Source organism: Suncus etruscus, chromosome 4, assembly GCF_024139225.1.
Source record: "Suncus etruscus isolate mSunEtr1 chromosome 4, mSunEtr1.pri.cur, whole genome shotgun sequence".
NCBI lineage: Eukaryota > Metazoa > Chordata > Mammalia > Eulipotyphla > Soricidae > Suncus > Suncus etruscus.
In genome coordinates, this window is record NC_064851.1 from 148,457,236 (window position 1) to 148,484,788 (window position 27,553).

The 27,553-nt window shown below is 38.3% G+C and overlaps 1 protein-coding gene and 1 pseudogene across 1 annotated transcript in view; both read right to left on the reverse strand.

Moving 5' to 3' along the window:
- The window catches only part of LOC126007257 (disintegrin and metalloproteinase domain-containing protein 2-like), a 64,045-nt gene that overhangs the window by 32,343 nt on the left and 4,149 nt on the right, over positions 1–27,553 (reverse strand). Inside the window, exons 4-6 of the mRNA XM_049772714.1 lie at positions 20,090–20,168; positions 11,602–11,678; positions 10,835–11,003 (exon numbers count right to left, since the gene is read on the reverse strand). Of these exons, the coding sequence (XP_049628671.1) occupies positions 10,835–11,003; positions 11,602–11,678; positions 20,090–20,168 (325 nt within the window). The remainder of the gene's footprint in view (positions 1–10,834; positions 11,004–11,601; positions 11,679–20,089; positions 20,169–27,553) is intronic.
- Positions 14,222–14,340, reverse strand: LOC126008142 (uncharacterized; annotated as a pseudogene).

Below are 27,553 nucleotides of genomic sequence, written 5' to 3' on the forward strand. Positions count from 1 at the left end.
AAACAGCAGCAGCAATATTATGTTCTCTAACTAAGGAAAGCTTAGTATGCTTGTGGTACATTGGGTTTTTAAGACTGTGGGATGCAAATCCCTGGACATTGCCTTCACCCCACCTCTGTCCTTCAGACTACTTTACCAGGAGTTTAGACGGTTTACTATCCTTATAAGGAATGCAAGCACATTTTGTTTTTATTCTGTTTTGATTTAAAGCAATTACTCTCTTATTTGGTTATTAAGAGTGGGTTGGTCTCAGGATTTGAGTTAACTGCATTTTGCTAATGAGTAGATTGGAGCAGAACTTCAATTTATCCTAGACTCTATGCTAGACTTTGTCCTATGACCTGTTGGAATACCAATATCCCTAGCTACAGAGGACTGATTTTGTCATCCACAACTGAGCAGACTGCTTCCTGGCTCCATTAAAAAACCCTGGGGTTTGATAATGTATAGAGTGTTGGGAGCCAGTGCTTCCTTGCAGAAGCTTGACATGAGCACAGCCATTTTAGATTACAGCAGCCATTATGGTACAAGCCTGTCCTCTAGTTGAACTGTAACTTGAGTACATGTCAGATGGCCATGAAACAATGCAGACCACCAATTGCTAGCCTGAGAAATTTGCTGATGTCATCTAGGTACTCCCTAATGGGATGTTCTGAACAACTTTAACACAGGAGCTGTTAAGGTTGTATTAGGTACGGGCTAACGTGGAATGTTTGGAAAGAATGTAAAGTGTTGCACACATGACTTTCCCTTTGTGATTTCTTACTATATAAGCTTTGTTAGTTCTGAAAATAAATGCCACCTTGATCAGAATTTTTGCCTTGGTGGTCCCCTTTCTCTCCCATTCTCTTCACAGGTGAAGGTCCTTTCCAAGACCCGTAAATAAACTGAGGCCTCCGGTGGCTCAGTTGGCGCCCAACGCTGGGAGTGGAAAACAGACCTCCTCCAGATGCCGAAAGCATCCCAGGAGCCTCTCCACACTTCGAAGGAGGTAAGATCTCTCTCCTTTCATTGTGTCCTATAGAATGGGACAAGAATGTCGAAGGAAGCGCGGTTCATCAGGGACCTCAAGAAAAATCTCAGAGAAAGAGGTATAAGAGTTAAGAAAAAGAATTTGTTAATTTTTTCCTTTTTATTCATAAGAAATGCCCTTGGTTCTCCATTGGCAGCCCTATCGGGGCAAAACCTTTCATTAGCTACCAAACTTGGCAAAAGGTAGGCCGTGAAATTAATATGATTCTCCTGGAGGAAGGCGTTCAAGATAAAACTGCCTCCATAATTATATTTTCCTATTGGGGACTTATTAAAGATATTATTGAGGCAGCTGACACTAACCCCAGTTGCAAGCATCTTCTTTCTGTTGCCAATCAAGATTTTGAATCTCATTCCTCCTCCCCTGTTCCCCCTGTTCCTGGAGTGGACCATTCTTGCCAGGTCTCTCTGTGTTCCGATCTTCCTTCGTTAACTCCTCCTGCAAAAATTTACCCTGTCCTGCAGAATCCTCCTTTTGAGGAGCCCCTAGACCATGACAAAGCCGCTTCCTTTGAGGACGAGGCTATATGATCACGGCAGGTATGCCCCTGTTAGTATAGCTGCAAAGCCGACTGCCCCTCCATTTTTGGCTCCTCCTGCATACTCAAATCCTGAGCCTTTTCTTGAACACGAGAAAGCATCAGCGATCATGTTTCGTGCCTTCGCCTCCTGGCATAATTGCAGGCTAAGGCTAAAACCCTCAGTCAGCACTTAGCAATCCCCCTACCTGCTTTTGCTTTTCCTATTATTACTCACTCCCCTGGAGCAGTTCCTGAGGGAACACCAGCTGTTCATGGCCCAGCATTCCCAGGCTGTCACTCCCAGCCACAGGCCGGATTCCCTCCCCTTGAAGAGAGCAAGGAAGGGGATGGAGAGGCGGAAGGGAAAATGCTGCTCCTGCTCCCACCCCGACACCATCAGGCGAACAACCTGCAGACCAACTCCTTAGGTAATATCGCGCTCTTCAACACAAAACTTTGTTAGACCTCCATTCAGCCGTGGAGAAATGTGGGTCAAATTCTCCTTTTACGCAGTGCATTTTGAACAGCCTTGCTCAAGGCGGGCTTTTCATGACTTCTGAATGGAAGAAAATAGCTGAGGCAGTTTTTACTCCTGCACAGTATGTTACTTGGCACGCCTGCTTCGAGGGTCATTGCCGTACAATCGCAGACACTCACCCTATGCCGCCACACACATCTCAGCAGATTTTTGAACAAATTTTTGGAACCGGCCCCTATCCTTCTGAAACAGAGCAGTCTCGGCTCTCTAATGGCCTCCTTGGGTTAATTCGTACCGCTGCTATGGCAGCCTGGAGAGCCGTCCCTTTTAAAGGATCACCTCTAACACCAATTTCACAGATTATTCAAGGAGCACAAGAGAATTATGCAGAATTTATTAGCCGACTTCTTGAGGCCACTAAGCGCACTCTGGGGGAACAAGATTGTGATAACAAACTTGTCAAACAACTTGCTTATGAGAACGCTAACTCAGCCTGCAGGGACATTCTTAGAGGAAAGTACCGTGAGAAATCCCTAAATGACATGATACTTATGTGCCAGGACGCTGACCCATTAGCTAGCCGTCTTTCTAAAGTGGTGGGAGTTGCGGTAGGCACTGTGCTTCAGAGGCCCAGTGTTAATAATGTGGCTGCTTCACTTGCGATGATTCTCAACATTTCATTCGGGACTACCCCAGTAGGCAGGACACCCCTTCGCCTCACCCTTCCTTGTCTAGGAGTGCCATGCCCTCCTCCCCTTGCCCACGCTGTAAAAAGGGATACCATTGGGCTAATTTCTGCAGATCCAAAACTGACATTGCGGGCCAGCCGCTCCAACCACAGGCGGGAAAGGGAAAAGGGGTCAGCCTCGGGCCCCTCTTCACCAATTTTTTCAGCCGGCCTCGGGGCTCTCCAGTGTCATGCCTACAACTCAGGTGGACCAGCTCGATCTGTCCCCCTTCCGGCCAACAGACCCAGGGCTCTTGGAACGCCATTCCCCCTCCAACACAGTACTGACTATGTCAGCCCCAACTATGTCTCCTCCTGATTTTTCTCTGCTATCACTTGCTTCACCAGGAAGTGCCGGTCTTGACCTTTACTCCACAGTTACTAGGACTCTTTCTCCCTCTGATGGTGTCCAAATTATCCCTACTGGCATCTTTGGCCCGCCATCTCCCGAGGTTTATTTTTTCATTATTGGCCGAGCATCTGTTACTATTGCTGGCCTCATCGTTCTCCTCTCAGTTGTTGATTCAGACTATACAGGAGAAATTAAACTCCTGGCCACAGCCATTCATGGCCCAGTAACTTTTTATCAAGGCCAATGCTTAGCACAAGCCTTGCAGCTGCCTTTGAATAATTCATTCCCGCCACACAATTTTTCCCGTGGGACCTCCATTCCTGGATCGTCCAATGTTTACTGGGTTCAGGCGCTCACCAAAATCCAGCCTCCTTTGTCTCTAAAAATATAGGGTCAGGAATTCCTAGGGCTGCTAGATACTGGGGTGGACACATCCTGTATGTCGCCCTCCACTTGGCCTGAGTCTTGGCCGCTTGCACCCACCTGGGACATCATCACCGGAGCAGGTAGCTGAGTCTCTCCCAAACATGTTTGGCAAAGTAAAAAAGATTTTAACCTGGGAGGACCAAGATGCAGATATTGGTACTTTCTAGCCTTACATTATAAAGGATATTCCAGTTAATCTTTGGGGTAGACACATTTTGGAACAAATGCAAGTTCATTTAGTCAAGTGTAAAAACAAAACAGTTCTTCAACAGATGTTTAATCAAGGTTATATACCGGGAAAAGGCTTGAGAAAATCTAATCAGGGCATCAAGAACCCGATATAACGTACCATTAACCACGGCAGAACAGGATTGGGCCTTCCTTCGTCTTTTCCATAGAGGCCTCTGTTTCTCCTGCATACCCAGCTTCCACCGCAGACAAAATCACTTGGCTTGATTAAAAGCCTGTCTGGGCTAATCAGTGGCCGCTAACCTCTGAGAAACTTTCTGCCGTAGAATTGATAGTGCAGGATCAATTACTTGCGGGACACTTAAAACCCTCCACATCACCCTGGAATATTCCTATATTTGTAATCAAAAAACGCTCAGGTAAAAGGAGACTTTTGCATGATCTTTGCACCATCAATGCTACTATGGTTCCTCTGGCGTCCCTACAACCTGGCCTTCCATCTCCAGTAGCTATCTCTGCTGGGTTTTTCAAGATAGTTATTGATCTTAAGGATTGTTTCTTTTCTATCCCCCTTCACCCTGCTGATAGTGAATGCTTTGCTTTCAGCCTGCCGGTTACTAACTTGCAGGACCTTATGCCAGATATCAGTGGACAGTTTTACCCCCAAGGTATGGCCAATAGTCCTACTCTATGCCAAAAATTTGTGTCAAAGTTTATCGACCCTTTTCGTTCCCGCTTTCCTCAAACTTATATCATTCACCATATGGACGATATTCTCATCGCAGCATCCACACAGGCTGAACTTTCCTCAGTGGCGGAGTTAATCACTGCCACCCTTCAAAAAAAGACTGGCTTTGTTATTACACCAGATAAAATACAACTCACACCTCCTCAGCTTTTTCTGGGCTTTGAACTCTTTCCCCATAAGTCTACACTCAAAAGACAGTTATCTGCACACAACACCTCTCCACCCTTAATGACTTTCAGCATTTGCTGGGGGATATCAATTGGCTCAGACCATATCTTTGCCTTTCCACTGGACAACTCAAACCACTTTTTGACATTCTTAAAGGCCCTTCTGATCCCAACTCCCCCAGAAATCTCACCCCAGAAGCCTGACAAGCATTATGCCTTATTGAGCAAGCCATAGCCCAGCAGTCAATTTCTTACTTTACTCCTGATAAACCTTTGTTCTTTCTTGTCTTTTCTCCCTCCTTTTCACCCACAGGCCTGTTGTGGCAAGAACACCTGCCACAAGTGGACAAGGGTCCACTTGCCTGCTGCACCAGCCAAGGTGCTTTCACTATATCCCTCCCTCGTAGTATCCCTACTCCAGGCAGGCTGCTAGCACTCTCTTCGACTTTTTGGTTATTTCCCAGACACGGCAGTCACCCCATACACTCCTGCTCAATTGCAGTGGTTTGCAGAAACTAGGGATGAGTGGGCAGTATTTTTGTGTAGTTTTACTGGACGTATGGATAATCATTTTCCTTCCAATAAACTCGTGCAGTTCTTCATTCTAACCCCTGTGGCTTTTCCCAACATTACTAAGTCAGCCCCTATCACTGGCGCTGGGCTGGTCTTTACAGATGGCTCCTCCACAGGGAGGGCAGCTTACAGCATTAATGGCCAAATTATCTCCATTTTAACACCCTACTCCTCTGCTTAATTAGTAGAACTTGCCGCCCTTGTTTAGATTTTTTCTATGGTTTCTGAACCTTTTAATCTTTACACAGTTTTTACATAGCCACTTCGGTCCCCCTTTTGGAGACAGTTCCCTTTATTAAACCATCCACCAACGCTTCTCCATTGTTTTTACAATTTCAGCGACTTATTCTTTCTCGTTCTGCTCCATTTTTTTTATTGCCCACATTCGAGCGCACTCCATGCTCCCTGGGCCCCTCACAGAAGGCAATAGTTTTGTAGATACTGCTACTCAATTTTTTTCAGTTTCTGTACAATTGGATCCTGTAGCACTAGCAACCCAAGAACATTCCCTTCATCATCTCAATGCTCATACCTTGTGACTGTGTTTTAAAATCACATGGGAACGGGCCAGACAAATTGTTAAGCAGTGTAAAACTTGTCTCACCTTTCTGCCAGAACCTCACTTGGGAGTTAATCCCTGAGGCCTCACCCCTGGTGAGTTGTGGCAAATGGATATTACACATCTCCCTTCTTTTGCTTCACTTAAGTACATTCATGTTACCATGGATACTTGCAGTGGATTTAATTGCGCCTCTCTCCAGACCGGAGAAAGTGCAACACACATTATTTCCCATGTTCTGTATTGTCTTTCAGTTTTGCCGAGACCTTCAGCCATTAAAATGGACAATGGCCCAGGATATGCCAGTTCCAAATTCCGCTCCTTTTGCGTTGCTATGCGTATCAATCAAATCTTTGGCATCGGGCCGGAGAGATAGCACAGCGGCGTTTGCCTTGCAAGCAGCTGATCCAGGACCAAAGGTGGTTGGTTCGAATCCCATGTGTCCCATATGGTCCCCCGTGCCTGCCAGGAGCTATTTCTGAGCAGACAGCCAGGAGTAACCCCTGAGCACCGCCGGGTGTGGCCCAAAAAAACCCAAAAACCAATAAAAAAAAAATCTTTGTCATCCCCCACAATCCCACCGGTCAAGCTATTGTTGAACGTTGAACGTACCAATCAAACACTTAAAAACATGATTGCCAAACTATCCTCTAACCAAATTTCCTTTTACTCCCGCAAAGGCAGTAGTCCCCACCCGTTGCTCAGCCACACACTCTTTGTGCTTAACTTCCTCTCTTTTGACCAAGATGGTCGTTTCACTGCAGATAGGCTTTGCCATCCTGCCACTGCCAGTACATTTAAACAAGTCCTTTGGAAAGACCTTCGGACCAGGTCTTGGCAGGGACTCCAGCCAGTCATTATTTGGGACAAAGGACACGCCTGCGTGCATGACCCAACCTCCAACAAGACTCGATGGCTCCCTGAACGTCCCATTAAACTTTATAATCCACCCAGAGCCACCAGCCCTGAGGTCACTTCCTCTCTTTCAGATGCTGCTGCCAAAACTGCCCTTCGGAAGGATCCTCCCACTTCTGACAATTCTCCTGCCTCTTCTCGACCCTCCTCGCCTGCACCTTCTGAGTCCTAAAGCAGCCAATAATCCTGTCAGCCAATACCAAGTCTACAATTACACTTGGGAGGTCATCAATCAAGCCCTTGATGTTGTTCTCACTGTTCCTCACATTGGAGCTGAACCTGTCTTTCCTACCATTGAAACAGATTTTTACATCCTCGCTCTTGGTGCCAGCAAGGAATGGGGTACTCCCTCTCACTTTTGGCCTCAGCCAGCACCTGTTAACATCTCCTCTCCCTATGATTATTATGGGTATCCCCGTCTATGGCTTCAGGCATGAGCCTGAGCCGCTGCCCTCTTACACTGTGGCCCAGGACCTCCGCCAATGCATGGGGACACAGTATCCTCAGCGAAAAAGCCATTTACGCCTGCCCTGACATCACCGCCCCCGTACTCTCAATCATAAATGTGGTGAGGAAGCAGATTTTTATTGTGCATCCTGGGGTTGTGAAACTACTGGTGACATCTACTGGAAACCTACTACTAATTGGGATTATATTACTGTTAAAAAGAAAACCCTGGGACCTCAGACTGCCCAGCAATGTGCTCGTTCCTGGTGCAATACACTTGTTAATTCAATTTACCTCCAAAGCTCAGACTCATGTTAAAGAATTCTATGTGGGACTTTCTTGGGGACTCAGACTCTATGAAGTCTCAGGTAACCCAGGATTACTTTTCACCCTCCACCTAAAGAAAACCTTTCCCGAATATCAACGGGTTGCCGTTGGACCTAATGTCCTTCTACCCCTCCCCCCCTTCCCCCCCCCTCCAGCCCCTCGCCCTTTGCCTCCCCACACCATTCCTCCCTCTTCTGTCCTAACTCCTACCGTCCTACCATTCCCCCCTGCCCTCCCTCTTCTACTGATTTGCTTATCGAAATGGTTAACGCTTCAGCCATTGTGCTTTCTAATCATTGTTATGACCACTGTTGGATTTGTTTCTCTGACCAACCTCCCTTTTATGAAGGCATTGCCTCGTACTCTGATAATCTTACTTATACTAACAACACTGCACACCTTCGTTGGCACTTGGATGGCCCTGCTGCAATCACCCTAGCCCAAGTCGTTGGTTCTGGCCTTTGTCTTCTTGGTCCCTCCCGGGCTCAAACGGCACGGGAGGGACCAAGAAGACAAAGGCCAGAACCAACGACTTGGGCTAGGGTGATTGGTCCCTCCCGTGCCGTTTGAGCCCATTTGCAAATGGACTTTTGTTCCCAACCATCAAGCTCTTTATTTGGTTGCCCCATCACCTCTATTTTTTGCTTGTTTATCTGGTCTTACTCCTCATATTATTGTTCCCCTTTTTCTCCAAAAACAGGACTATTGTGTTCTTGTTCTTCTCCTTCCTCGCTTTACCATATGACCTCCCCAGGATTTCCTCTATTTTCACTCCCATGCTGGTCCTTCCTGCCTCCACCGAGAGCCCATTACCACAATTACCCTTGCTGTCGTTCTCAGCTTTGAAGCCATAGGTACTAGCACTGGTATTGCTGCTTTAATTACTTCTCAAGTTTAATTCTAATTTCCTTGCCTCCAAGGTCCAATGGGATATTACCACAGTTAAAAATAGCCTCAAAGCCTTGGAGGAATCATTATCTTTCCTGCCTGAGGTGATGCTGCAAAATTGCTACGGCTTTGATCTGGTATTTTTAAAGGAGGGGGGAATATGCACAGCCTTAAAGGAAGAATGTTGTTTCTATAAGGATAAAACTGGTATTGTACGTGATAGTGTTAAAGAATTAGAAAAAAGCCTGCAAGAATGGAATAAGGTTACCACTCAAAGCGAATCCTGGTATAAAAATTGGTTTTCAACCTCTCCTTGGTTTACAACACTGGTACCTAACATTGTAGGGCCACTGTTAGGTTTGCTCTGCCTTGTTTCATTCGGCCCTTGGGCATTTAAGAAATTAATCGATCTTATTAAGACACAGGTGAACAGTGCTACTGGAAAACATGTTGCTGTGCATTATCAACAGCTCACTACTCATACCCCTGACTCCCTGGATTTCACTGAATTTCAGCATTTGGCGGATGAGACACCACCCTGGTGGTCTTGGCTGCAATGTTGCTCATGACAGGATTAGCCTGAGTCCACAGGGGGAAGCCACATCTGTCCCTCTCTCAGATGCCCTCTGTGGTGACAACTCAGACAGCCTAAGACAGGTGCATCACCAAACTTCTCTCTCTGCCCTTTTCTGCTTTGCTATACTAGAGAGGGGGAATTGTTGGGAGCCAGTGCTTCCTTGCAGAAGCTTGACATGAGCACAGCCATTTTAGACTACTGCAGCCATTATGTTGCAAGCCTATCCTCTAGTTGAACTGTAACTTGAATACATGTCAGATGGCCATGAAACAATGCAGACCACCAATTGCTAGCCTGAGAAATTCACTGATGTCATCTAGGTAGTCCCTAATGGGATGTTCTGGACAACTTCAACACAGGAGCTGTTAAGGTTGTATTAGGTACAGGCTAACGTGGAATATTTGGAAAGAATGTAAAGCATTGCACACATGACCCTCCCTTTGTGATTTCTTACTATATAAGCTTTGCTAGTTCTGAAAATAAATGCTACCTTGATCAGAATTTTTGCCTTGGTGGTCCCCCTTTCTCTCCCATTCTCTTAACAGGTGAAGGCCCTTTCCACGACCCGTGAATAAACTGAGGCCATGGGCCGGCTCAATGGAGCCTGATGATGTTTCCATGAGAATATGCTTCAAGGGTGAAGAAATCCTTTATCTTTTATGCCAAAGGAATTCTCTTTCTAATTTCCCCAGTACTTACTGTGCCTATGAAAAAATCCCACAAAGCCTTGCCATACCAGCCCTCCTTCTTTTACTCTTTTCCCCCCTCATTTTATTTTTTACTTTCTTGTGGTTGTTTTGCTGCTGTTGTATTTTTTGTCATTGCTTGTTTTTTGTTTTGTTTTTATTCTTTTTCCTTTCTTATTTTAAATTGATATTTATAGCCTCTAGATGTTCTCCTCCCAGCTTTATTTTTTTTCCTTTTTCCAGAGAATCACAGAACTTAAATAATTTTGTTCTTCCTCATAATTTGAGGGGGAAAAAGGATGGTACCAGGAGCAACCAGTCATATGAACATTAAGTGGAAATAAAAAATGATCATACTTAAACACAAACCCCCAGTCAATGACAACAGAATCGATGACCAATCTATAATAAGCTATACACAAAGGGAACCTGTTACACTAGGAGTGATAGGTATAGGATATATGCTGGACAAACGAGAGGAGGAAGGACAAACTGGTGGTGGGAATGGCCCTAATTTTTTTTTACTATGCACCTTAAACATTACTGTGAAAGATTTATTATTCACTTTGATCACAATATAAATTATTTAAAAAATAAGGTTTAAATTATAAAGCGTTTAGTGGGGCCGGCATGGTAGTGCTAGAGTTAAGATGTCTGCTTTGCTGGCAATAGCCTAGGACAAACTGCAGTTCGATCCCCTGGTGTCCCATATGGTCCCCTGAGCTTGCCAGGAGCGACTTCTGAGTGCATAGCCAGGAGTAACCCCTGAGCTTCACCGGGTGTGGCCCAAAAGCCAAAAAAAAAGTTTTTAGTAATATATCTATAGTTAGATAAATACATCTATCTATTTCTATCTATCTATGTATCTATCTACTATCTTAGATACTATATATCTACTATCTTAGAAATAGCTCCTGGCTTGGGGGATCATATGGGATGCCGGGGGATAAAACTACTGTCTGTCCTAGGTTAGTGTTTGCAAGGCATTTAGTTCTAGCATCACCACTCCAACCCCAGTTTTTAGTATATTTTATCAAAATATATATCAATTATCTCTATATATCTCAAAAATATAACATTGAATTTGGTGTGTGCTCAATATTTGTCTAAGGCTTATACCACAAATGAACTATGAGGGTTTTGAAGAAATTTACAAAGAGAAAATACGTTGTCTTTATTTATGTATAGTACCAATCATATAACTACTAAATTTATCACCTACCTTTATCCATTTTGTTTTATAAGGAAAGGTTTCTGATTTAATATCTTCCTCAGAATATAAAGAAAGGCCAGCATCCTTATGTTTGATTTGGTAAATTACATGTTCAAAACCAATAGAAGGCTCCAAGGGTTCAATTCCATAACTTACATTTTGAAATTGTAATAAGCCTCTAGAGTTAAAATCATACATAAATAAATATCGCTTTTTTTAAAATGTCACTAATATAACATGACACAATAAGTTTTACTGTAATAGTAAAGTACTATAGATTATTAAAATGTAGATGTTGACACAGTTAGAAGTTATAGAGTAGAAACTGACATACAAAGTGGTACAAAATAATAATTTCTGTTTGCACAAGTAATTAAGTTTTATGTTTTACACATATATCAAGAATCTTAATTAGGGCCCAGAGCAATTTTACAGCAGTAGGCACATGCCTTGCAAGCATCTGACCCTGGCTCGATCCTGGCATCTCATATAATCTCCTGAGCACAGCCAAGGGTAATTCCTGAGTGTAGAATCAGGAATAACCCATAAACATCTATGAGTGTGATCCAACACCTCCCAAGAAATTAAAAAAATCTTACTTAATGGTAACTATTGCCATAATGTGCACTGTAATTTTTCAAAGACAGTTACTCTCCAATATTTTCCCACTATATATTCTATAACTTTTTCCAACATTTTTTCTTTAGATCTACTAAGGTATTTAAAATATTTTCAAAAATAAGTTAACTTTTAAAATGAAATTATATTATAATAACCTGAGTCCAGCACATGTACTAAGGATGGCCATAGATTTTGGGTGACCTTCAATATATCCTTGGTAATAGCAATAATTCTTAAAAAAAAAGAAAAAAATATGTAAGCACAAATATATATAACATCTTCAAATATTCAACTTAGATATGAATAAATGAAACCCAATGAGAAATATTTCCATTAAAAGTATGTGAATTCTGAGGCAGGTGAGATAGCACAGAAGCAGGGTGTTTGCCTTGCATGTTGCTGACCCAGGATGAAAGGTTGTTTGAACACCTTGTCCCCCAAGGCTGCTAGTAGTGATCCATGAGTGCCGAGCCAGGAGTAACCCCTGAGCATCACCAGGTGTGACTCAAAAAAGAAAAAGTACATAAACTAAAAAAATGATTCTAGGTTGGGGGGGCCCTTAAGGGAATACATGGGATGCCAGCAATTAAGCCCCTAGTTGGCTGTGTGCAAGTCAAGTGCTCTTCCCTCTCTACTGTTTCCTTAGCCTTGGTGTTCTCCTTAATAACTATATTTTAAAGTGCAAAATTTTTGAACATGAGACAAGAAATATGAAAAAAACTTTTAATGCTTAATGAATTTATGAAGTGGAAATACATGACCTCAATAAAAGTAATTATAATAATGATTTTTAAATTAAGAGAAAAAAGCTTTGGAAAAGTTTTTAACCCCTATTACAAAATAAGACACAAAATATGTAGATAATAAAATAAATAGAAATAAAAATTCCACTTACTGAAATAGATGCGATAGGTGAATTTGAACTTTTTACCATAGACAGTGCATATAGCAAAGCAGCAGATCAGAAAATTACTGACATGAGACTCAAAATTTCTAGAAATGATCAAAGTATATACTGAAAGTTCCAAATATATGGTGTAATTTAGTAGTGACATACTGATTTACATATAATTAAGAACCCATATGACCCAGAAATATTATGCCTGGGAACATACACTTAGGACCCCAAATCACAATACAGGAAAGCCATCTGCACTCATATGTTTATGCAGCAATATTCACAAGTGCCAGAATATGGAAATAACCTATGTGTTTTAGAAGAGATGAGGGATAGAGAAAGTGTGGCACATAATAATCTACTATGAAGCTATTAGAAAATATCAAGTCATAAAATTTTCTTACACATGGAAGATATTGAAAATCTGATACTGAGTTAAAAGAGTCAGAGAAAGAATAATCACAGTCATTTTTGTGATATATTTTTAAAAAGTCACATAGTAATAATACTCAAAGATAAGAGAGAAGGCTGGGAGCATGGGTCTATGGTAGGAACCTTGCCCTGAAAACAGAAAGGAGAGAGTACTCTTAAGGTATATAAGATAAAATAAACAAAACCACGTAACTTGAACTAGCTAGTTTTGCCCCCCAGTTAGAGGGGGAAATAAGGGAGGCACCAGGACCAAACAGGCGCAAGACTACTAAGTAGTAGGCTAGATACAGAGGGGATCACATATTCTAGCAACCCTGGGGGTGAGGGAAGAGGATATGGGAAGTAGGACAAAAACGGAGGTGTAGGGAGGACAATTTGGTGATGGGAATCCCCCCTGATTTTATGTAAATATGTACCTAAAATATTATTGTCAACAATATGTAAGCCACTATGATCAAAATAAAAATTATATTAAAAAAGATAAAATAATAGTTGAGAATGATCACTCTGGACAAGAACTGGTTGCTGAAATGCGATAAACTAATATACATTTTATCCCCTCAGTAATAGTATTGCAAACCACAAAGAATCAAAAGAAAGGAAGTCTGAAAGAGGGAGAGAAAGAGAGAGAGAAGAAAGAGGGAAGAAAATTCTGCCACAGATTATGTGAGTGGAGAGGGAAAGAGCAGGAAGGAAACGGCATGTTCATTGCTGAAGAGATGGACATAGTATGAATAAAAGTTAATCATGAAACAATTTTTTTATTATTGTATCTCATGCTAATTCAATTAAAATTTATTTTAAAAAAGAACATTTGAGAAAAACTTAACTGTTCAAATTTAAGCTAGGTGGAATTAAGAAAAGATTTTTGGCTATCTACAAGTGCAGGAATGTAAAATTTATAAAATATTTCTAATAGAATAAGTTTTTCAATAACATCATTAAAAGTTTTGAGTATAAATAAGTAACATTCCAATATTTTATATTTAAAATTATTAGAGAATATTAAAATTACACATATACTAAAATGGAAATATACCATTAATTGAGAAATATCATGAAAAAAAACTGATTTTAAAATAAGTTCTGATGCTCATATCTAGTGTCTGTAAGATATTAAACGGTGTCTGTTACTTTTCATATAACCCACAAATGAGTGGAATTATAATATGTATATCTCTCTCCTTCCAACGCATTTCAGTTAGCACAATAATCCTCATATCATTCAATATATAAGAAAATTTCATGACTTCATTTTCATAATAGCTGTGTAGGATTTCATTGTATAGACATTCCACAATTTCCTTCTCTGAGAACCTTTGGAAGATACTCTCATAAGCCTTTAAATATTTAGACTATTATTAATCATTATCATCCTGGTGCACATTATTTCCCAAAGAATTTTTTAGTTTTAAAATTGCTTTTGTTACTATATCTTTTTTTTAAGCCTACAGAACCCGGTATTCCCAGGCTGTCTCCCTTCCAAATACTAACCAGGCCCGACCCTGCTTAGCTTCGGAGACCAGACGAGATAGGGCGCATTCAGGGTGGTATGGCCGTAGACTTTTGTTACTATATCTTTTGATGCTCTTCAAACACTTAACCTATTCACCCCCATTCAATCCTCTGGAAATCACTGCTTTAAGAAAGGATTTCTAGATGATACCAAAGGAGAAGTAGAATTTATTACTAGAAACCCTTGAGGAAAGATTTCCAAGGTCACAGAGAGGAAGAAAATAAAAACAAAAGCTGTATCATGGAAAATGTTTCATTCAAGGAGAGGGAAAGGGTTATTGTCAAAAAAAAAAGGCATAAAATCTTTAAATTTTGTTTCTAAATATAATTCAAACCAACATCTTTACAAGTTAACTCATGTAATGACAAACATCTAATAGGTAGCATATAGTTTTATATAAAGAATAAGTAACTTCAAAGTATACAGCATGGATAGTAAATAATGGCGAAAGAATTCATAATTCTGGTTCTAGAAACTATATTCAGGTAGCTGTTATTAAGAAATATATTCTTTAATTTGCAACCAGTAAAGACAATAAAAACTTCTGCCAACCTTATTTTCAGAGAGTTGATTGAGGTTGAGGAAGGCATACATGGTACACATCAATGAGAAATTTTGATTTGAGGGAAATTGCTTTACTAATACTTTGAATAGCTTCAACAATGGTATGAAATTGTAAAAAAGCAAAAAAGAGAAACAGATAGACAAGGAGTGGTATTATTAAAGTGAGAATTATTTTATGAGTGCAAGTAACTCTCTTCATAGTGTAATATTACAGTACCAGAAGAAACAACTCACTTTATGGGTCATACGCTACTTATTCTCACATTGAAAAAAATTATCTGCCATATATAGACAATTGCTAGAGGATAGTTGGGTAAATTATGTTGCTGCTAATATTGTATAGCAACACTAGAAATGTCTATTCTAATAGTCATATAATGGTCACATTACAAATACTCTCTGATTTAAAGCTTCATTTCAGTACACAAAAATTCTTAAAAAATCAGAAATCCAAGTAACTTATCTGTACTGGTAAACAGGTACTGAAAAACAAGTAAGAGCTTTATTTCCTCATAAACATGAGTAAAGAAGATATTATATCAATAATAAATGTAATAACAATGGAAATTAAGCAAATATTAGCAATGAGAATAAATAATATATAATGTATAAGGAATTGAAGACAAATTCAATCAAATTGAAAGAGATTCAAAGTATGAATCATAAAAATATAATAAAATTGAAGGAGCTAATGAGTGTAAAATAGCAAGCTATACTATCTAGCTAATTGGATATTTTGGAAGACAAACTACAACCAATAATAATGAGGTGTCAAAAGAAAAGATTTGTAAAGAATGGATATAAGAGAGAATATAAGGTACATAATAATCAATGACAAGAGGAATAATCTCTGAATTATAGCGAGACCAGGAGAACAAATGGAAGAATTACAATTAATAGAAGAGATAAATATCTTATAATTTCTCCAATCTCAGGAGAGAAGTTTCTGCAAAAACTTAAGAGGCCCAAAATGCAAATGAAACAAACTCAAATGAAAGAAGACTGGATTCTGTTATTCTGCAAAGCTATGATTGATATTTGAGAGGGGAAAAAGACATCTTAGGATATAAGAGAGCTAAGCAACATATGATACAAATATACCAAATCAACAAAATCATTATAAGGTTGTTATCAAAAGCATATGGTTGATTGGACTTCTATGGCCCTAATGCTACTGTGGCACCGATTCGCTCCAGAATGGTTTCTTATGACACCCATATGACTTGGAAACAGCAACAACTTGCTTTTAGGGCAGGGTTCCCTGCAGTTCTACCTCACAGTGAGAAGGAACCAAAAGATTCTCTGTGACACCTTAACTTCTACTTTTAACTACAGAAACCTGACTATACAATGAAGATCGAGAAGAACTCTTAATGGGACCACAAAGATATACTTTAGGGTTAGACATCTTAGTATGTCCAAAAACTCTAGTTAGAATTATTGAAGGACGCTTCACTGGTACAGTCTCGTTGTTTTGAGGCCAAAAGGTTTTTATTTTAATTTTTCCAACCTTTGTTGCACCTATACAAAATGAAACAAAACAAACCCTGCCCTCACACCATTTTATTCTTTTTTATTAATTCTTTAGTTTCCTCTCTATTTCATAGAACCTTAAGACATGGATTACTTTTTTACCAGCATTTCTGCATTTTTCTATAAAACTAAAAAGGAAAAAAAAGCATAAGCAGGGGCCCTGGTACCAAGTGGTCTCAGAAGCATTGGTGGAGAAAAAATAAGGTCAGAACTAAATATCTCAGCCAAAGTCAATAATAATAAAATAAATAGTCTAAGATTTAACACTCTAAATTTAAATGGGACTGCTAAATTTGTAGGCCAGAGGACAAGGGGTGGTGATATAGGGTGAACTATGGATTCATTGCGAATGGTGATCAACACTAGTGGTGGGAATGACACTGACTCATGTATATTTGAGAATCAACAATGAAGGACTTTGTAGATCAGAATGGTTTCAATAAAATAAAATTTACAAAAGAATATGTCTAATTGGAAAGAAAGCTAAACTATATACTCAGAACAATGGTAACACAGTCCTTTATACAAAAAATTTGAGATGTATAGAGACTGAAGATGAGAGAAATTGTACATACTATCTTCTCAGATCACAATGCACTGAAATTGGAAGTGAATAACAAGCAGATACATAGGAAGAATTTTAACACTTGGAAATTAAACAGCTCATTACAGAACAACCAATGGGTCATAGACAAATTCAAAGAGAAAATCAAAGATTCCTGAAAACAAATGAGAACGAAGAAACAGATTATCATAATCTGTGGGACACATTTAAAGCTATTCTAAGAGAAAAATTTATAGTTTTGCAGTCACACATTAGGAAGGAAAAAAAGGGACTTACATAAATAACTTAATGGCACAGCTTATGAAACTGGAAAGTTATTAACAAAATAAACAAAAACTAGAAAGACAAAATGAAATAATAAAGCTTAAAGCAGAAACTAATGAACTGGAAATCCAAAAAACAATCTGAAAAATAAATAAAAGCAAGAGTTAGCTTTTTGAAACAATAAACAAGATTGTTAAACCACTAGCAAAACCAGTGTAGGATTCCCACCACCAATTTCCCAGATCTACCTACTCCCCACCCCACCCACACCTGTACTCGAGACAGGCTTTCTCTTCCCCTCATTAATTCACATTGTTATGATAGTTTTCAGTGTAGTTATTTCTCTAAGTGCACTTATCACTCTATGTGGTGAGCTTCATGTCATGAGCTGCACCTACATGGGAAGATTGGGGGAAATAAGGGTTGGGACTGAGGCAGTAAAATATTAGAAACGAGATTTGTAGGGCGGTTTCAAGGTCACAATACAAGATGGATGTTATGGATCTCTAAAATATATGCATACAATACTATCAATAGGAAAACAAGGAGAAAAAAATTCCAGTGACTGTCTCAACATAAACCAGTACTAAAATGGTCCGCCCTCCTCCCAAAGCGAATTTCCATTAGTGTAGGGAGAGGTAGGAGGAAAGCCTGAGGACCACTAAGAGTCCACCTGAACCCACTTCTGGCCATCTGAGCTGGCACTCAGGAAGGCCTGGAGTCAGGGGAAAAAGACAGGATGGCTGGGGGCCTGCCAAGCCTCCCAGCACTCCCCAGGCCAGGGAGAAGGGCTCCGATATGGGGCCTCCCCAAACCCCATACCTGGCAAGAGCTGGTCTCCAGAATCAAAGAGGAAACTAGAGGCCAGATGTCTGCCCGCCCTCCTCCCCATGCACCTCCCCCCTGGAGTACAGAGGGAGGGGGAAGCCTGAGGACCACTAAGAGTCCACCTGAACCCACTTCTGGCCATCTGAGCTGGCACCCAGGGAAGGCCTGGAGTCAGGGGAAAAAGACAAGGACGGCTGGGGGCCTGCCAAGCCTCCCAGCACTCCCCAGGCCAGGGAAAAGGGGCCTATCCAAACCCTATACCTGGCAAGAGCTGATCTCCAGAATCAAAGAGGGAACCGGAAGCCAGATGTCTGCCCACCCTCCTCCCATACAATCCAGCTCTACCACTCCTAGGAATATACCTGAGGAACACAAAAATACAATACAAAAACCCCTTCCTCACTCCTATATTCATTGCAGCACAATAGCCAGACTTTGGAAACAACCAAGATGCCCTTCAACAGATGATTGGCTAAAGAAACTGTGGTACATATACACAATGGAATACTATGCAGCCATCAGGAGAGATGAAGTCATGAAATTTTCCTATACATTGATGTACATGGAATCTATTATGCTGAGTGAAATAATTCAGAGGGAGAGAGAAAGACACAGAATAGTTTCACTCATTTATGGGTTTTAAGAGAAATGAATGACATTTTTAGTAGTATCTCAGAGACAAGAGAGATGTGGGCTGGAAGGTACAGCTCATAACATGAAACTCACCATATAGAATGATGAATATAGTTAGAGAAATAACTACACTGAGAACTATCATAACAATGTGAATGAATGAGGTCTTGAGTACAGGTGTGGGTGGGGTGGGGAGGAGGTAGATCTGGGAAATTGGTGGTAGGAATCTTACACTGGTGAAGGGGGGTGTTCTTTACATGACTGTATTCATACAACTTCAATCATATTTGTAATCACGGTGTTTAAATAAAGATAATTTAACAATAAAAAATACCAACATCTGCACAATGGAGTAAACAGAAAGGAGCTATTAGATTAAAAAATGAATACATTTTTTTATACTTACTGAACAACATAATTGAAAAGTTCAATGAACTTCAAGGTACAAAAACAAAATATACAAAGGCACACTAAACTAAATAATAAAAGTAGAAATTAAATTTGTTTTATTTTATTTTCAGGTCATAGCCTGAAATGCTTAGGGCTTACTATTGACTCTGAAATCAGGGATCACTTTTGTCAGTGCTTGGAAGACCATATGGAGTTCTCACAATTTAATCAAAGTCTGCCTCTCTATGCTATCTCATGAACTGATATCAACATAAGGTCTGTTTTTAAAAAAAATAAAAATATAACCATTCAGGTTAACAAAAGCTTTTTCCTTTACAAAAATACTTGAAGAAATTCATGTTGAAAATAAGTGATAATATCTACATTAAATAAACAATTTATAAATATAATCATGCATTTTAAATATAACACAATATATAAATTATATTTCACAACTAATTTCACTGATTACACAACTGTGTAAAAGATAAGGTCTACATAATATATAATTGTCTTTCTATAAAGAAATGTAATATATGTGCCAATAAGTTTTTGGATCACACCCGGTGGTGCTCAGGAGTTACAGGCTTTTTGCTCAGAAATTGCTTCTACCAGGCATTGGGGACCATATGGGATGCCTGAATTCAAACCACCATTGGTCCTGGGTTGGGGCTTGAAAGGCAAACACCCTACCACAAAGCTATCTCTTCAGCCCAAGAGTAAATTTTTTTTCCCAATATACTTTCCTCATTCAAGTTATACTCATTTCATTTTAAGTATGTAACAATATATAAACCTTATTGCCACAGGTGTCTAATTTGTACAACAAATAGCTAAAAATCATAATCATTTTGATTATTAGAGTAATAATTCAAGACGCACCATCAAATGAAGCAATTAAATTCACTCCAAAACATAATAGCATGGTTATAATTGGTGTTTTCTGTAATAAAAATACACCAAGTAAGATGATCACAGAAATATACAAGATAAAGGCAACAGAGACAATGAAAATCATACCTGAAATTTTTGTTCAAGAGGTTTCATACTTCGTGTGCCATTATAACTATAAACTCTAAAATTGTAAGGCACAAATGTTCTGTAAAATAAATTTCGAATAGTCATTTAAAGATTAATTTACAAACATGTTGAATTTTATTACATATATAGGTAAGTAGAAAGTGCTTTGCAATCTCTAGATAGATATTCTATTTTTGCTCAAAACATCTTTAGATGAGAAAACGTAGTAATTGTAATAATATAACGTAAGTTCATTCAATTATTTTACTTTTACCCATTTGAATGTGATATACTGGCGCTATAAGAAAATGCACTAAGACTACAAGATAAAATGTTTCCCACAAATCCATGTACATTTTTGTACTTTGTGGTAAATGGGAAGCAATGTCGGATGTTCCTTATCTCCCACATTGATATGGCTGAGAGAATGGTGAATGTGTGAGGAATCCCATTGAAGCAACTGTTGAATACACTATCCAGTTTTTTTTTTTACAACTCCTAATATATCCTCCAATTAAAGTATTTCTTTAATTGTTTATTTGTTTCTGCAAAACAAGAAAAGGGGTAAATGGAACTATGAAGATACTCAGGTGGTCAAGTGCCCCATCCCGACATTCCTTTATGAGCTCTGTCATTTTGATGACATTGCCATTTGTGAGCCCCCGCACCACAAGAAATATGTGATCTCTTACATACATGAAGAAATCAATATAGTACCATTTGTTTATCTCTGCTTCCACTTGTTTGAGAGTGTTGTTTCCCCATTAAAGATGCCTTTAGTCCCAATGTCACGGAGTGTTTTATCAAAGTGTTGTTCTATATACCATATAGATATATATTGTTGTTCTATAAACCTTATAGTTTTGGGTCTGATATGAAGGTTTTAAATCCATTTGGATTTGACCTTTGTGCATGGTGTTAAATAGAGGTTGGAGTTTGCTTTGTTTTTGCAAGTGGCTGACCAGTTAACCCAACACCACATGTTGAAGAGGCTTTCCTTGCTCCATTTTGTATTTCTTGCTCCTTGATCAAAGATTATTTGTATGTATGAGAGCATTCTCTGAATATTCAAGTCTATTCCACTGATCTGAGGGACTGTTATTATTCTAGTACCATGCTGTTTTAATGACTATTGCTTTGTAATACAATTTAAAATTGGGGAAATTGATGCCTTCCATATTTCTATTCCCAAGGGTGCCTCTAATTCATGGGTGTTTATTGTTCTAAATAAATTTTAGAAGTGCTTTATCCACTTCTTTGAAGAATGTCATGGGTATTCTTAGAGAAATTGCATTAAATCTGTACAATACTTTGGGGAGGATTACCATTATAATAATGTTAATCCTCTCAATCTGTTCTGCACCTCAAAGAAAATAGTGCCTAGGATATGAAAGCCACCCACAGAATGGGAAAAGCTATTCATCAAATACCCATCAGATAAGGGGCTAATATCAAAGTTATATAAGTTACAGACAAGACTTAACAAGAAAAATCATCTAACCTATAAAACTGGAAAGAAGAAAAGACAATTTCTCAAAGAAGAAATACAAATGGCCAAAAGTCACATGAAAATATGCTCCACATCACTAATCATTAGGAAGATGCAAATCAAAACAACAATGAGGTACCATCTCACTGCATAGAAACTGGCACACATCACAAAGAACAAGAACAATTAGTGCTGGCGGGGATGTGGAAAGAAAGGAATTCTCATTCACTGGCTTTAGGAATGCTATCTAGTCCAGCCTTTATGGAAAACAATATGGAGACTCCTCAGAAAAAAAAAAACCTGAAAATTGAACTCCCATATGATCCAGCTATACCACTCCTAGGGATATACCCTAGGAATGCAAAAATGCAATACAAAAATGCCTTCTTCATACCTATATTCATTGAAGCACTATTTGCAATAGCCAGACTCTGGAACTAAACAAGATGCCCAACAACAGATGAATGGCTAAAGAAAATATGAAACATATACACAATGGATTATTATACATCCATAAGGAGAGATGAAGTCATAAAATTTTCCTATACATGGATGTACATGGAATCTATTAGAAATAAGTCAGAGGGACAGAGAGATAATACAGAATAGTCTCACTCATCTATGGGTTTTAAGAGAAACAAAAGACATTATTGTTTTCTTAATCTTTATTTAACCACCTTGATTACAAAATGATTGTAGTTGGGTTTCAGTCATGTAAAAAACACCCCCCCCCTTCACCAGTGCAACATTCCCATCACCAATGTCCCAAATCTTTCTCCTCCCCAAACCCACCCCCTCGCCTATACTTGAGACAGGCTTTCTACTTCCCTCATTCATTCACATTGTTATGATAGTTCTAGATGCAGTTATTTCACTAACTGCACTCATCACTCTTTGTGGTGAGCTTCATGTCGTGAGCTGGACCTTCCAGCCATCCTCTCTTTTGTCTCTGAGAATTATTGCAAAAACGTCTTTTGTTTTTCTTAAAACCCATAGATGAGTTAGACTATTCTGTTTCTACCTCTCGCCCTCTGATTTATTTCACTCAGCGTAATAGATTCCATGTACATCCATTCCATGTATAGGAAAATTTCATGACTTCATCTCTCCTGACGGCTGCAAAATACTTCATTGTGTATGTGTATCACAGTTTCTTTAGCCATTCATCTTGTTGAAGGGTATCTTGGTTGCCTCCAAGTCTGGCTATTGTAAATAGCACTTCAATGTGTGAGGAAGGGATTTTTTTGTATTGTATTTTTGTTTTCCTAGGATATATCCCTAGAAGTGGCATTATTGTAATAATGCCCAGTGACAACAGAGATGAGGTCTGGAAGGACTGGTTCTAGATGTGAAGCTAATCACAAAGAGTTGTGAGTGTAGTTATGAGAGATGGCTACACTATCATTACCATGTTAATGAATGAGAGAAGTAGAATGCCTATCTGGAATACAGGTTGGGTGGGGGAGGGAGATATGGGGCATTGGTGATGGGAATGTTGCATTGGTGAAGGGGGTGTTCTGTTTATGACTAAAACTCAACTATAATTATGTATGTAACATGGTGCTTAAGTAAAGAAAAATAAAATTTTAGAAATAAAGTTAATATGGGCACTACAATTAAAATGTGTGATGGTATATAAGAAATTATTATCACTGATGATCCGTGATTTTAGGGCCACATCCAGTGACAATTAGTGATTACTCCTGGCTATGTGCTCAGAAATCACTCCTGGCTTAGGGGACCATATCGGATGCAGGGGATTGAACCAAGGTTCATGTTGGAATGTTGGATCAGCTGCATGCAAGGCCAGTGTGCTACTGCTGGGCTATAGCTCTGGCCCGTATCATTGCTATTCTTGATGTGCTTGTCACAATGTATCAGAGTAGGGAGTTTGCTATGCACATGATCAACCTGGCTTTGATCCCCAGCATTCCATATAAGCTGATAGTAGTAATTTCATAGAGAAAGCAAATAGTAACCCATTGTGTGTTGCCTCAAATCTAAAAATTTCAATAAACAAATGTTAAGCAGCAACAAAACAAAGGATTGAGTGTCAATAAATAAACTATATAAAAACATAAAAGGAAAAAGAAATAAAACAAAACAAGATCTTTCCAAGCTGTTTATTCACATCAAAAAAAAAAAGGTGGAAATTTAAAGTGAAAAGGTTGCCTGCTACCTATTCCCAAGAAATTGAGTCAGGCAGACCAAAATCTGGGTCCTCTTTGACTCAGAAGAACCATTTTCAACCCTAGTCAGTGTGCTCTAAGAAGAAACTGACCACTCCATTCCATTCAACAGTTTTGCACTTCTCATCAATGAATCCCACCATAACCCATAAACCTGAACACCACACTGCGAAGGTCACAATTGCAAAACTTTACAGAACCCAACCACTCTTAGTAAATAAAGATGGTTGGTCTGAAGACCCAAATAGTATTTGCTACCTATATAGAATTTAAGAAGGGAAATGTTGGGGATGTTCAAGGAACTCATAGAAATTGAGGAACAGCAAGTAGAGTCAATAAGACTTAAAAGGTTGGGGCCAGAGTGGTGGTGCAAGCAGTAGGGCAATTGCCTTGCACACACTAACCTAGGATGGACTGTGGTTCGATCCTCTTACATCCCATATTGTCCCCCAAGCTAGGAGCGATTTCTAAGTGCATAGCCAGGAGTAACCCCTGGTGTCACCAGGTGTATCCCCTCCCCCCCCAAAAGACTCAAGTGGATAAGAGAGAAGAAATTGAAAGAGAGAACTTTAAACAGAACATAGGAGATACCAAAACCTCACTATAGGCTTTGCCAGTAGAGTAACAACAACTGAGGAAAGAATCAGTGAATTAAAAAAGGAGCTACATAACACATCCATGCAACAATAGAAGATGAAAAAGTCTTAAAATAAATAAACAGGTGAAAAGCACCTCAACATAAATGAAGGCAATAGAATGTTAAGATAAATTCAACAGAAATATAAGAATCATTGGGGTTCCAAAAGCTAGGAAGAAACCCATAGAAAGAAGCAATAGTAAAAAAAATATCATTGGTGAAAAGTTCCCAGAGCTGAAGAGTTTATGCACCTACATCCTGGATGTCAAAGTTTACCAGCCAAAAGACACTTGAACAAAAGTACCACAAGGCACATTCTAGTCACAATGATTAAAACCATAAATATAAAATTCTAAAAGTGGCAAATATATAAAAAATAAAATATAATATAAATCCAGAAAAAAACTCACAAAAATGTATAGACACCTAAGAAGAGCTTATAATGAAGAAAAACATTATTAAAAAATAAATGCTGTTGAAAGAACTGATTGCCTGATATTTTTAAGGAAAATCTATATCAAAATTTAATATCACATAATAACTCAAAAATTTTTTTTGTTTTTTTGTTTGCTCCCATTTGATGCTCAGGGGTTACTTCTGGCTAAGCGCTCAGAAATCGCCCCTGGTTTGGGGGAACCATATGGGACGCCGGGAAATTGAACCGAGGTCCTTCCTTGGCTAGCGCTTGCAAGGCAGACACCTTACCTCTAGTGCCACCTCGCCGGCTCCATAACTCAAAATTAATTATTTATTATAGGTTCTAGAGAACAAGAGGTAAGGCACTAGAGTGGCATGCAATCACTAAGGCTGTTATTCTAATTCAATGAATGGTCCCCATGAGCAGCAAAGATACACACACTGATGAGAGTACTCCTGGTTTAGTGTCATGCTAAGACACTGAAGCACAGAGAATAATGAAACTAAAATAATAAAGAAATTCAGCCATTTCAACAGAGGGTGACAAAGTCCAAAATGATTTCCAAATACATCAACTCTTTTAATCTTAAAGATAAAGGTTTAAGAACAACAAGCATACCTAAGTTTCAACGTATGAAAAGATATTTTTAACAGGGAAGCAGTACACTTAAAGATTTTCTGTTTGGGAAACAGAAAACTCAAAAAGTAATAAGGAAGCTGAAGAATACAATAGCATGTTTTAGCAGAATATTGAAAGGAGTTGAAAATCAAATCAATGACCTCAAAACTATGATATACATTTCTGCAATAAAAAAGAAGCAAAAGATAAATGACTAAGGAAAAAGTGAATAAGATATGAAATGATACTGTGATGTGAAATAATGGGGACAAGGTGTCAAGGGACCCATGTGTGTTGGTGATGTTAAGAAAGGAGAGAACTAAAAATCCAAGCCACAGAATTAACAACAAGAAATCAAGAGACCCAAACTTTAACCAAACTTAAAAAAGGGCCTTTTATGATATTAGTCAGGGGAGCTGGTGGCATGGGATGGGCTCATTGGAACTTTGTGGAGGGAGGTTGACATTGGTAGTAGGAATAGTGCTGAAACAGCATATGTCTAAAACTCAACTATGAAAAATTTTGTAAATCACAATGCTTTAAATAAAAATATTTAAAAGTTACTGTGACCATACTAAGATGAATCAATACCTCACAATAAGAGGAACAAATAACTCAAAACTCACAAAAAGGAGAGACAAAATTTCTGGTTAAAAAAATTATACCTAAAAAAAAATTAAACCTGAAAGGTAGATGTAATGATATTATTTTTCAAGTAAAAATAGAACTATATATTACCCTGAAAATTCACATTTTGGATATAACAATAAAACACAAATCAAAGATATATACACTATTAAATAAAACTCGACTTTGAATTACAAAATCTGTTAAAAAAATCTGTGGAGAATGGTAAGGGAAAATCAGACAGAAATAAGGGGTAATGGTAGATGGTCATGGTCACTTTGATGGTAGAATGTACTATTGTAACCAGTCATCATTATCTTAGAAAAAATAATAGTAAACATAAATAAATTGAAATACAAATAGCCTAGTTTGCACATTCCATCAATAAGTGTGTTGCTTACAATAATCTTTCAAATTTTAGACTGTATTGCTGCATTTTTGTCTAGAACTTTTAATATTTTGACTAATTGCATATTACATATTTCAAATATACAATGGACACTATATATTTATATATATAACATTTTATATTTTTATATATTTTAAATTATATTTATTTAAATATAATATATAAATATTTAATATATCATATATTTAAACTATTATAAATATATTATAAAATATTATAAATATATTGCTAGTAAATAGAATATAATATTCATATATAACATGTAGGTTATATTTTTATACATTTTGTATTTTTTTTTAAATTTAGGCTAAATTACTGGCTTACTTTCTCCTTCATGTGGCATGTCAAAATAATTGATTCTATATGAAGTGCCACTAGGTACTTATTGTAATATTTTTTTTCAGAAAGAATTTAGAGTAATATTTGGGTGACTTTCTTTAAGCTCTCTAAAATGTATATATTTATATTATATGTATTATATGCACATATGTACTTCATATATAAAACATTATTTTTTATAATGTATATAGCAACTTTGAACTTTAGAAATGAGAAAAGTAATGTTGGTAAGGGCAGGCAGTGTCTCTAAGCTGTTAAAAGGGATACAGGGGTTATTCATAAATGTGTTGAGATGGTGTTGCTGTGCTGAGATCTCTTTGCACCATCATGAGAGTACTCAAGAGCCTAGTACTACACTCATCAATATGTACCTGGCCAATTGTACCAGGTAACAAATTTGGATTATTCAAAATCTTTACTAAATACTTGAAGTTTTGTACCTTATATGATTCTATTTCTGCCATCATTTTTAGAAGGTTATTTTTTTAACCATTTAATAAAGACTAAAAACAGCTTTGATTTTGCCTTAATGCTTAATATTATTTACATTTTTTAAAAAAATCTTTAGCTGTCAGTATCAATCTGAATTATGACAATGATAATTTGAGTCTTTAACAGATTCTTGTATGATATATAAATCAATTAAAAGCATTATCTTTTCTAGATTAAAATCTCTGTACTTTTAGATATCATTAAATATAAAGTAACTTTAAGAATAATTTATATTTTGAAAAAGAT